The sequence below is a fragment of the Amblyomma mixtum genome, chromosome 9 (assembly GCF_055824585.1).
Source record: "Amblyomma mixtum isolate Tamu chromosome 9, ASM5582458v1, whole genome shotgun sequence".
Taxonomy (NCBI): domain Eukaryota; kingdom Metazoa; phylum Arthropoda; class Arachnida; order Ixodida; family Ixodidae; genus Amblyomma; species Amblyomma mixtum.
In genome coordinates, this window is record NC_143020.1 from 95303786 (window position 1) to 95314809 (window position 11024).

General features: G+C 49.2%; 2 protein-coding genes across 7 annotated transcripts in view; one reads left to right on the plus strand and one right to left on the minus strand.

The window, feature by feature from the left end:
• Positions 1–8028, plus strand: part of LOC149330214 (inactive fucosyltransferase B-like) — a 52870-nt gene extending 44842 nt beyond the window's left edge. For all 6 annotated transcript variants that reach the window (XM_089560819.1, XM_089560823.1, XM_089560822.1 and 3 more), the window contains exons 2-3: positions 3986–4133; positions 6511–8028. In XM_089560819.1, coding sequence (XP_089416945.1) covers positions 6534–7718 — 1185 coding nt within the window. In that variant the 5' untranslated portion in view covers positions 3986–4133; positions 6511–6533 and the 3' untranslated portion in view covers positions 7719–8028. The remainder of the gene's footprint in view (positions 1–3985; positions 4134–6510) is intronic.
• A 1295-nt stretch (positions 8029–9323) lies between these two features.
• LOC149330215 (transmembrane protein 45B-like) lies at positions 9324–10586 on the minus strand. The gene has a single exon (XM_089560825.1). It carries the CDS (start codon positions 10552–10554, stop codon positions 9679–9681), a length of 876 nt encoding a protein of 291 aa, XP_089416951.1. The 5' UTR covers positions 10555–10586; the 3' UTR covers positions 9324–9678.
• Positions 10587–11024: the final 438 nt, after the last annotated feature.

Sequence of the window (11024 nt, forward strand, 5' to 3'; positions counted from 1 at the left end):
CGAAACGTCGTGATGTAAAGCCGTTCTCCGACTTTATCTGTATTGGAAAGCGGGTCTTTCATTTGGACGGGGAAAGCTTCTTGTAAGGCGTTTTCAATATGCAGAACCGTGCGCCAACTGACCTACTTGGTGCCTTCGGTATCCACTGCGCCGTGTGCTTTAGGTATTGGGTGCAAGAAAATAATCGTGTGGAAGCGCCTTTGGCGTATTTCTATCTGAAGGCTTTATCTTCGAGACTGGGAGAAATCCGAAGTAAAAGTTTCCGGTAAGCCATCGTTTTCGGTAGTCTAACCTGATTGGTGGAACGTTCTTGCGAGCCAGTTGGTTCATTTTCGAGGAAGGTTATAAACTGCGCTAAAAGACGTATGCAGGAGGTAAAGAAACAAATACGACACCACGGACGCAAAGTGGCCAACTTGTGGATGAAAGTGAGGTCTCCAGGAACTGATGCAAATGTTTCAAGTATGTTATTGACGGCGTCATCAGGGATATCCTCTAGAGTCAAGGGAAGTATAAGGTAATTGTCAATACAACAAAAAATGCGCAAAATGTGCTAATCGGAAAGGTGCCATGCGACGCGCTGATCGAATGCTGACAATTTGGCTGCATCGTGGCAAAATACATTTGACGTGGTTTCGGAAAGCACGCAGGCAAAGCAACCCTTCCAGTGCCCGTAATTAGTCAAAATAGCCCGATTTTGTCGAGCTACAGCGCGGAGGGTAATCGCGCTTTCGAAATTCTAATAACTGATATGGCTATTACTAACTGCCGGCTACAAATCTCTGTTTGCAATGAGGTGCCTATCAGTAATAGTTAAGAAGTTAACTATTCGAATTTATTTAATCGCTTTACTAGTTAGCATGAGTTTCCTGATTTTTGACGTCCGTGCTAACACTGGCATTGCTGCGCCTCAAAAAAATTCTTTACCCCGAATTTCCTATTTTTGAAAACGAGTGATCACTTTCCCTGAAACGCCTGTCATTACACAGTGGACAGATGCCACAGAGGTCCCGATTGAAATCCCAGCCTTCTTTACAAAAAGTACGCCATTGAATTCGATGGCAGTGGAGTTCAGATAAAAGTTAAACAGCGCAAGAAAGTGTCCTGTTCTCATACCTGCCGTGATCGTTTCTTACTTCCCGTCCTCGTCCTTTTGCGCAGTTTCTAACCTTCCACGTAACCTGATTACTCCGGGGTGAAATCGTCAAAAGGCTGGTCAGTTCAGAATTCCACTCTGGCATCGCCAACCGCGTTAGCGTGAGTTAGGTAATAGCCATACTGCGGCTATAATCAGCGCACGTTTCCTTACTTTGTCGTATAAATTTGCATATCATAAATGTATATAGGCCTCCAGCCTGTTATTCGTATCTGCGTTCCTCGGGCCGCGATCACCGCCCTCTAGTTATCTATACGTCGCTGACCGCACGCAAGCTCTCCCGGCTCGCAAGCGCTGCCCCTCCCTTGACGATTAAACCTTGATCGCTCGGTCGAGGTCTACGGCCTCGTCTCTGCCTGTGAGGGTGCAAGGACAATACCTGAGGCTTTCGACGAAGCAGAGCTTCGAGAGATTAGAAAAAGTGACCTGCTCTTTTTGACCCAGCTTTCCATACGCTCACCGACCACGCCCAAAGAAAAGCCTCAGTCCTTCTGCTTTTTTTTTTTAAATATTTCTAATGCTTGTTCTACAGCTTTCATTCGTTTCTCGTTGAACAGGGCACAAAAGAGAGACGAGATCGTCCTAATGGATTGCACGTCGGAGCCAGGCAGTTATTATGCTGGCAAAGTCTGTTTCTTTGCTTTACTGTCGGAGCCACCGCAGTGGCTCAGTGGTTAGCGTGCTCGGCTGCTGACCCAAAAGACGCGGGTTCGATCCCGACCGCGGCGTTCGCATTTAGATGGAGGTGAAATGTTAGAGGCCCGTGCGCTGTTCGATGTCAGTGCACAATTAACAACCTCAGGCGGTCGGAATTATCCGGAGCCCCCCACTACGGCGTCCCTCACAGCCCGATACTGTGCGATGTCAGTGTACAATAAACAACCCCAGGCGGTCGGAATTATCCGGAGCCCTCCACTACGGCGTCCCTCAATGCCTAATACTGTGCGATGTCAGTGCACAATAAACAACCTCAGGCGGTCGAAATTATCCGGAGCCCCCCACTACGGCGTCCCTCACAGCCCGTGTACTGTGCGATGTCAGTGTACAATAAACAACCCCAGGCGGTCGGAATTATCCGGAGCCCTCCACTACGGCGTCCCTCAGTGCCTAATACTGTGCGATGTCAGTGCACAATAAACAACCTCAGGCGGTCGAAATTATCCGGAGCCCCCCACTACGGCGTCCCTCAGTGCCTAATACTGTGCGATGTCAGTGCACAATAAACAACCTCAGGCGGTCGAAATTATCCGGAGCCCCCCACTACGGCGTCCCTCACAGCCCGATACTGTGCGATGTCAGTGCACAATAAACAACCTCAGGCGGTCGGAATTATCCGGAGCCCCCCACTACGGCGTCCCTCACAGCCCGATACTGTGCGATGTCAGTGCACAATAAACAACCTCAGGCGGTCGGAATTATCCGGAGCCCTCCACTACGGCGTCCCTCACAGCCCGATACTGTGCGATGTCAGTGTACAATAAACAACCCCAGGCGGTCTGAATTATCCGGAGCCCCCCACTACGGCGTCCCTCAGTGCCTAATACTGTGCGATGTCAGTGTACAATAAACAACCCCAGGCGGTCTGAATTATCCGGAGCCCTCCACTATGGCGTCCCTCATAGCCTGAGTCGCTTTGAGACGTTAAACCCGTCATATCAATCAAATCAGCTTTGCGGTCGACCTCTCCTGTATACCCACTGTGCTCTAAACAGAAAGGAGTAATAAGGGAGTAAAACCTTCTAGCGCACTTGCTTTTATAGCAGGCTTGCGTTCCGAACCATGCTCCTGAGCACTAACTCCTCAACGCTTTCCGCTGAATACATGCTCCTGAACGCATGTTCCTGAACGCATGTTCCTGAACGCATGTTCCTGAACACGTGTTCTTCAACGCACGCTGCATTCAATTCACAGATGCGCCAGTACCTGAAAGCATGCGTGCGTCCATAACACGGGCTGCTGAACGCATGCTTCTGCACACTAACTACTTGGCGTGGTCTTCTAAACACTTGCTCCTTAGCTCGTGCTTCTAAACATTGCTTCTAAGCACATGCTTCTCAACACATGCTCCTTAACCCAGACTGCATTCAATTCTTGGATGAGCCAATACCTGAACACATGCTCCTTAACCCACGCTGCTTTCAATTCTTAGACGAGCCAAATCCTGAACGCATGCTGGTATGCACTTACTCCTAAGTATGTTCTGAACACTTTCTTCTTCTTCTTTTACACACTTCCTCCTTAGCATCTTTTTATAAACACAGATCTCCTTATCACGTGCTTCTGAACACTGCACAAGAGGACATGCTCCTGAACGTATGCCGAAAGGGACGCGTTCAGCGCTAGGATAAATGAGCCTATTCCTGAAGGCATTCGAACAGTACCGCTCTGGAAACGCGTTCAGCTCTCCGCTTCCTCTCGCCATGTTTCGCACCGGCGAGAAACGAGCCTATAGGGAGCTCGACGAAGGCACGCGGGTAGCAGGCGTCGCTTCTTTGTATTGCAACGCAACACGATCGAGTCGCGTACGTGCTTGGCGCGACAACGCGCTACAACGGCCACGCACGGGTTTCCCCGTGATGGCGCTCCTGAGCGAACGCGCATACCTCCGTCGTTGCCACACCGCGCAACCGGTCTGTATCGTCTGTCAGACAATGTCATCTAGGTCGTACCAGTGTTTCCCACTATACGCAAGACCCGAACACGGCTGTGAGCGCGTGACTTTTTCTGAGTTACCAAATACTATCAAGGCCGCCGCGAGCTTTGGCTTTGGTCCACTCGAGCCTCACTTGCTTAATTTTTTGTTTTCTTTTATGTTTTGTACTTGCGCAGGTTTCTGGCGTCGAGGCTTGAGAGACAATGCCCGGATGCGGACTTGGTCGACAACATGCACGGATCGCTTTCCGGTGACTCGACTACGCAGCTAGACGAGCGTACCTGGCCATGACCTGACAACGTGTTGTCGCTATAGTGGGAGCAGGTAACTGCGCGTTGTATCTGTGAATTAAAGCTGTGGGTATAGTGAAGTGAAAAATAGAAGCCTGCTTGCCACTGAAACGAAAAAAAAAATGTTGGTGCTGCGGCGCTTTTAATACCACATCCGCCTTTGTGGAGCGAACTTTCGAATAGCTGAGCAGTTATGGTCTACACTTGCGCTTTGCATCACACCGTTGCTGTGTTGGATGGCACTGAAGTGTTTAACGGGTAATGCACATTGTAGGTATGAGCGTTTCAAGGGTCGTCACTGTGAAAAAAAAAAACTGAAGAAACCGGGTGATGTTGCCTTGTGGTTATAACGTCGCCTGAAGAATTGAATCAATCACCATTATGCACGTTTTGTTTCAAGGTCAAAAATGTCATATAAAATATTTTGTGTCTGCGGGAAGGTTTTGTAGGAGTCGTAATGCATTCAACATCACCAATGCCTCAAGAAATCTTTGTGTACACGGAAGCGTTTTCTAGCAGGCCTAATGAGCTCCATGCGTTCTCTATATTTCTGAAGGAGCTCTAAAAGTCTCCTCATTAAAGCCTTTGTTTTTTTTTTTATCTCAGGCGCATGTTGTCGATATGGGTGGCCTGTTGAAAGATGCAGCGGCGTGTTTCTTTATGGCACTTGCAGTGCTGGCGTTGTTGCTGTTGTTGGCCTCTGATGTAATGGCACATATCCACAGTGTTGGATTGGCCTGGATTCCTTGCACACCCAAGCATTAGAAACGCATGGGCGTATTTAATATTCATGTGGGGGAAAATCTGTGTTAAAAAGAAAAATTTTGATCATACGATACCGTGCTACTTAATCATTTTTCCTTGCATTGATTTTCGATGATGCACTTGCGATTATGCTGCCCGTCTGTGCAAAGCTATGTCGGGTGGTTCCTGTTTGACCTTGAATGACAGCGCGGGTTGAAAAGGAGAGAGGCGAAAACTGACAGCAGTACCTAGGTTCTCTTTCCCAAATTCCTTTCCCCAGTGTGGAATAGCAGGCCAGGGTCGCCTTACCATCGGCCGACCTCTCCACTTTTCCTTGCATTAAATTACTTTCTCTCTCTCTCTAAAGCGGTGCAAACGCAGAATTTCTAACGCAAAAACAAGCTGTGTGATCTGTTTCATGGGCGCAAGGAGGTGCCCATTGCGTTCTAGGAGGTTGCACTTGCAGGTGTTGAGAGAAACATAATTTAATGATTTTGATGTTGTCCGAGGAGCCGCTCGGCATTTCCACTCGCATCGAGTGACGTCAGGGTGCACTTATCCTAAGTATTGTGACGTCACCGACCTCAGTGGTTGCTCACAGGAATAACCGGTGCTTGCCGGCGATGCCTAGCGTCATAAGGAACGTTGTGGTCCAGGTTGGCCGGTAGACCGTTACGTCAATGTGAAATTGAACGCTAGCGCCGACAGAGACCAGAACTGTTGGTGCATAATCTGTTGTAATTAATTATTAACGCTGCGCACTGACGTTTTGAGCTCATTTTAATGATTACTGGCCCGTAAGCCTTTTTCAAGGCAAGAAAACGGACAACCAAAAACTGTGTGTCTGTACTTCTTTTTGAGATGGAATGTTCTGCTCATTCCAGCCAATTCCATAATCCTTCTTCCTGCACTTCGGACAGACAAGGCCCTTATAAAAGCTGATGTTGCTACCCAATTCGTGAAAGAAAACGAAGAAGGTAGGGCTTGCTTAACTGCTTCGATGAGCTGTCGTTTGTGACATCAAGCTGTATAGTTAGTGACATCAAGCTGTACAATTAATGCACGAAAGACATGACGGCTCCTGGTAAAGTATCGTCTGCTCAAGAGCGTAGGTTGCCCACGTTTTTGCTTTGCCACGTTAATCACCAAACTCCTGTCAGCTTTGTGTAGTGATTGGGTATGCCTGAAGTAGTGATTATTGGGGCTCTTGCAGCGATAGTGGTTAACTGGTGGTATTGGAGCACGGCTTACGTTCACATTGTAGCATCTGTAATTTTTCTTTAGAAACTGCGTAGGCAATGTTTCGCTCCGAGCTAACTACAGCGGGGGGGCAGAACTGAACAAAAGCTTTTTAATGAGTAGCGGGAGGCGGTGAAATGTGCGACTCGATTTCGTGTTCAGCCGTAAGTCTCAATGCAATATACCGGCAGTGCTCCATTTTCAAATAAAAAAATACTGTTAATACTGCTTATGCGTTGTAAACATAACCCGCGCTTCTACCCTATAGTTGACCACCATCGCTGCAGGAACCCAGGTGTCCAAGAATATTCAGTACGCAGTGCATTCGTTGTCCATTAAATATTAGACAGGGCACTTTAAACATGCATTCAGCTGTTTTCTAGTGTTGCATTGCTGTCTTACTTTTTCTCTATCTCCCTTGTTTGCAGGTGCTGGGAAGGAGGCGGCTACCATGAAGGTGATCATGTTCCGCCAGAAGAACCTCAAGTACTTCTACTTCGTGGCTGCCATCTTCTCGTTGTGCCTTGTCCTCCTGTCTCTCATGAAGACGAACTTAAGCGACGATGATGCTCTGCAAACGGCCTTACCGTTCTCCGACAGTGCGTCAACGGGAGCGCCCTACAAGATCTTAATCTGGGACGTCGGCAAGCGCATGTCCAGAAGATTCCTCCGTTCCTTCGGCGACGTGAACAAGGACCCGTTCGCCTTCTGCAGCGTGCGGAACTGCGTCCTCGAAACGTCCAACGACAAAATCGGAGGAGCGGATGCCGTCATGTTCCACCTACACCTCACCAAGGGTCCCGACACGCTTCCCAAGTTCCGGAAGCCGAACCAGTTCTGGATATTCTTCACGGACGAGTCGCCGCTGCACACGTTCTTGCTTACGAGGCGCTTCAACATGAGCCACTACAACGGCATCTTCAACCTCAGCATGACGTACCGCAGCGACTCGGACGTTCCCGTACCTTACGGAAGGACTGTCCAGTTGTCTAAGCCGCCCGCTGGGGGCGCGGCGGTGTTACGCAACTTCTCGGCCTCGAAGACCAAGCTCGTGGCCATCTTGAGCAGCAACTGCGGCGGACCGAACAAGCGTTGGCCGTACATTCGAGAACTGTCCAAACACATGGCCGTGGACGTGTATGGTGGATGTGGCACCAAGGTCTGTCCTGGACACTTCACGCGCGACTGTGACGTCACGAAGCAGTACAAGTTCTACCTGGCCTTCGAGAATAGCAATTGCCGCGAGTACATTACAGAGAAGCTCTGGTGGAACGCGTACGAGAAAGAGATAGTGCCTGTGGTTATGGGAGCTTCCAAAGAAGAATACGCCAAGTTAGCGCCACCGCATTCATTCATCCACGTAGAAGACTTCAGAGCCCCAGAAGACTTAGCCAAATACCTTCTCTACCTGAACAGCAACGCGAGCGCCTATAACGAGTACTTTGCGTGGAAGACCAAGTATATGGTTCGCAACGAGCACGGTTACTTCGGCTCTCCCTCGCTACATTTGTGCAGGATGTGTGAAGCAGTGAATCGGTTCCAAGGAACTTCGAAGGTCTACAACAACCTCGAGAGTTTTTGGAATCCCAGGACAGACTGTCGGGCCCCCGTTTGGGATCCTACTTACGGAGAGTGATATTTTGTGCGTGTATCTCTGCTAGGTTTTCAAAGGTGTAGCTTTCGGGGACACGCCCCCTAGACTTCGCTCAGCGAAAGTCTAGTCACGAGACAGACTCTTATGCACCCTCGGGTCTTGTTGCCTCGTACGACAGTTTCGTGCCCCGGCGTGCTGCTAACGCGAGCGGTGCCTCGTGGTGTGTGTCGTTCAGAGTTACGGTTCCTGTTATAAACGGTTCTAGTCAATTGCTACGCAAGGTCACCGCCGAAAAAAAAAAAGAGGAGTTTCCTCGTTGCACCTTTGTCGAAATATATTTGTTTCTGAACGACTTACGAGTGTGTCTTAAGCCAATAACCAGTTTGTCCACTGAGCAATGATGAGGGGGTTAGTGGGTTAAGTTTGTCTGCTGCGGAGTGGGGCGCCCGCAACTATCCTATTAACGAAAAAGTTTTTTCTTCGTGTTGTCGACGGAACTTGTACTTATCGATGCACTCTTTATCCTCCGGTGATGCCGACAAAGCATTTTTTCTTAACTCTTTGAACAGTGCGCAAATAGTAGTTTTATTGGTTAACAACTCTTGCTGTTGTGCTTAAGCAATAGCAGGGTTTTTTTTTGGGTAGTTAATTCCGATCCATGGTGTAAAAGAATCCGTGGTTCCGGTCCATGGTGTAGAACACAAATGAGACCATAAATGGCGCTTGTCCTGTCCTGTTTGAAATTTTTTTTCTACACCGTGCTTAAGCAGTATCCCCACGTCGCCCGTTAACACACCATTGTAAACGCGTGATGCCACCAGCGGTAATTTATTCGCTTATTAAGTGTTCTTGCTTTCTTAAAGGTTTGCAGAAAGGTTGCTTTCTTAAAGTACTTTCGAGGGTGTTTAGATGACGCATTCAAAAGGCAGATGACTCCGCCATCGACATCCTGGCCACATGGTCCTACGCTGCGCGCAGCCCTCACAAACCGCACCAGAGAGGTCTCCCTTATTAAGGATGCTCTATCGCTTCAGGATGTCATCATAGAGCAGCCTGCGTGGAGGTTAACGCCAGCCCTAAGCGCTATGATTTAACCCGCTGCTCTGTAACCCGCTACGCCCTAACCCGCGACAACCTGCGTGGGTAGTCTAAAGCCCAATTGCCGTCAGGAGGCGACCGTGCTGATGCGCAGGCCCAGGTAAGAGGCAGTAGCAAATTCGAGTGGAGGGAAATTTGAAAGGGTACACATGGTCTACCCTTTATTTCCTTTGTTCCTTTTTGCGCGTTCGGGAAAAATAATTTTGGCGCGACTTTGTTCCTGACGTGCTCCAATCTTCAATACCTTTCTCGTGATCGTCAAGGTGGTGCCTCAGAGCCCATTGAAACACTCATGGAATCCGGTAAGACACTGTCAAACCTTATCGACCTCTGGAATGCGTAGTGCTGATAACGTGTAGTCATTCAGCATTACAAGCACTGCGCTACAAACAGCTCGCAAAGCAGATGCGAGAAATATGGTACGTGTTCCAATGCACGCCACCATCACAGTATGATTGCCAAAAATGTAGCAGGCTTTCGCCCAAATAGCGCTGTGAATCCATCAGCACAGTTGTGCAAACACGAATTACTTCATATCGCCTGCTTGCACAAGGTCACCTGTTTTCAGTCTGATATTAAAGTTTATTCGTATTTAATTAAGATACACATGAAATTATTTGAATGCGGAAGGAATGCCCTACATAATGTACGCTTAGTATGACTACACGCAATACATTCACAACAGTTAAAACATAAAAAAAAAACACTTTGCAAGGCAGTAGTGCCAACACATGAATGTAACCACTCCTTACGCGGGTTACGGAATGCACTGCATGGTCCATCGACATTTCAGGAACAAGTGCTACAATCCAGTCTCCTTTCACACGCCACCAAACAAACGCTTTCTCAGACGGCACCGCTCACGTGTTGTTCACGACGGTGTCTTCCTGGCAGGTATTTGAGTTCATGCAAAGAAATCGTCATCGCTGTAGTTTATGTGCGTTGATTGTGGCGTCGCCTTGTTCCCTGAGCCCATGTTAATGTCCTCTTTAGCCTCTAAACCAGAAATGAGCGCATAGTGCGAGCAGTCCGCTTCCTGCAGAAGGTCATCACAGCTGCACGTGGTACACGTGAACAAGGCCACAACGCCCACCGCAGCAAGAAAGACCAGGACGCCTAACATGTGCCACGCTAATACGGTCGTCGCCAGCATCATGTCGTCGTGACTGTGGACGTTCCAGGACGGGCTGTACAAGATGCATCCAACCTGCCAGGACCACGTCCCCTGCAGCAGACAGAAGAAAGCACGACCCAGGGACGCCAGGATGCTTCGAGGCTTGTTCATCTCGACGATGATACACGCTGCCTCGGCTGCCACGGCGTACACCAGAAAAGTGTGGATGAGGATGTCCAGAGAAGGTCTTCCATGCAGGTGGAAATGGAAGAGCAGTCCTTCTACGCTAACAGCGAGCAGAAGCGTTGCGTAATCCGTGTCCGGTGGGAAAGGGAAGCGGCAGTTGGTCATCACGTCAACGATACCGCTGAGGAGGTAGAATAGGTACATGGACACGTGCTGGGAGTTGACCGAGGTGTCGAAACGGTTGTTCTCGAAGCCCGTGACGACCTCGGCGGCGATGCCTATGCTACAGATGATGATCTTGCTGAGGCCTTCGAAGCAAATTCGTCGGGGCATTCCGGGCATCAAGTACCAGGCGCGGCACGCGTAGCGGCGATTGCGCTGCTTGCATCGGACGTAGTTGCGCCATGCGCCGAATGCCCACCAGGTTCCAAGAATGAACAGGAAGGTTCCGGGCATGATGTGGTCAGTAAACGTGCCCATTGCTCGCGGAGTTCTTCAAGGCGTTGCTTCCAATGTCCTGAGATGAGTGAGAAAAGTACCCGTTTGTCACACAGTTGACGTGTCTGTGCACTCTCAGCACTGAGAAACGCAGCGGTGGACACGGCCGCTGTTTTCGGTTGTGTGGTGAAGCATTTTGATACTTTTTGGCTAGCTAGTTGGTTGCGATACATGGTGAACGCGAATGCTAAGGACGTGCACAACACCGTGCCTACTTATACAGACCGTTTACTCAATGGGCCAACTCGCAAAAAAAAAACATAGAATATAGCCATATAGGCTAAGAATCATTCAGCCGTCGCGGTGGCTCAGTGGCTATGGTTCTCGGCTGCTGACCCTAAAGACACGGGTTCGGACCAGGCCGCGGCGGTCGCATTTCGATGGAGGCGAAATGCTAGAGGCTCACGTGCTGTGCAATGCCAGTGCACGTTAAAGAACCCCAGCTACTCGAA

Bases quoted from the DNA above. Each gene is read 5' to 3' on its own strand.
- LOC149330215 (XM_089560825.1), bottom strand. From the start codon at position 10,554: ATGGGCACGTTTACTGACCACATCATGCCCGGAACCTTCCTGTTCATT.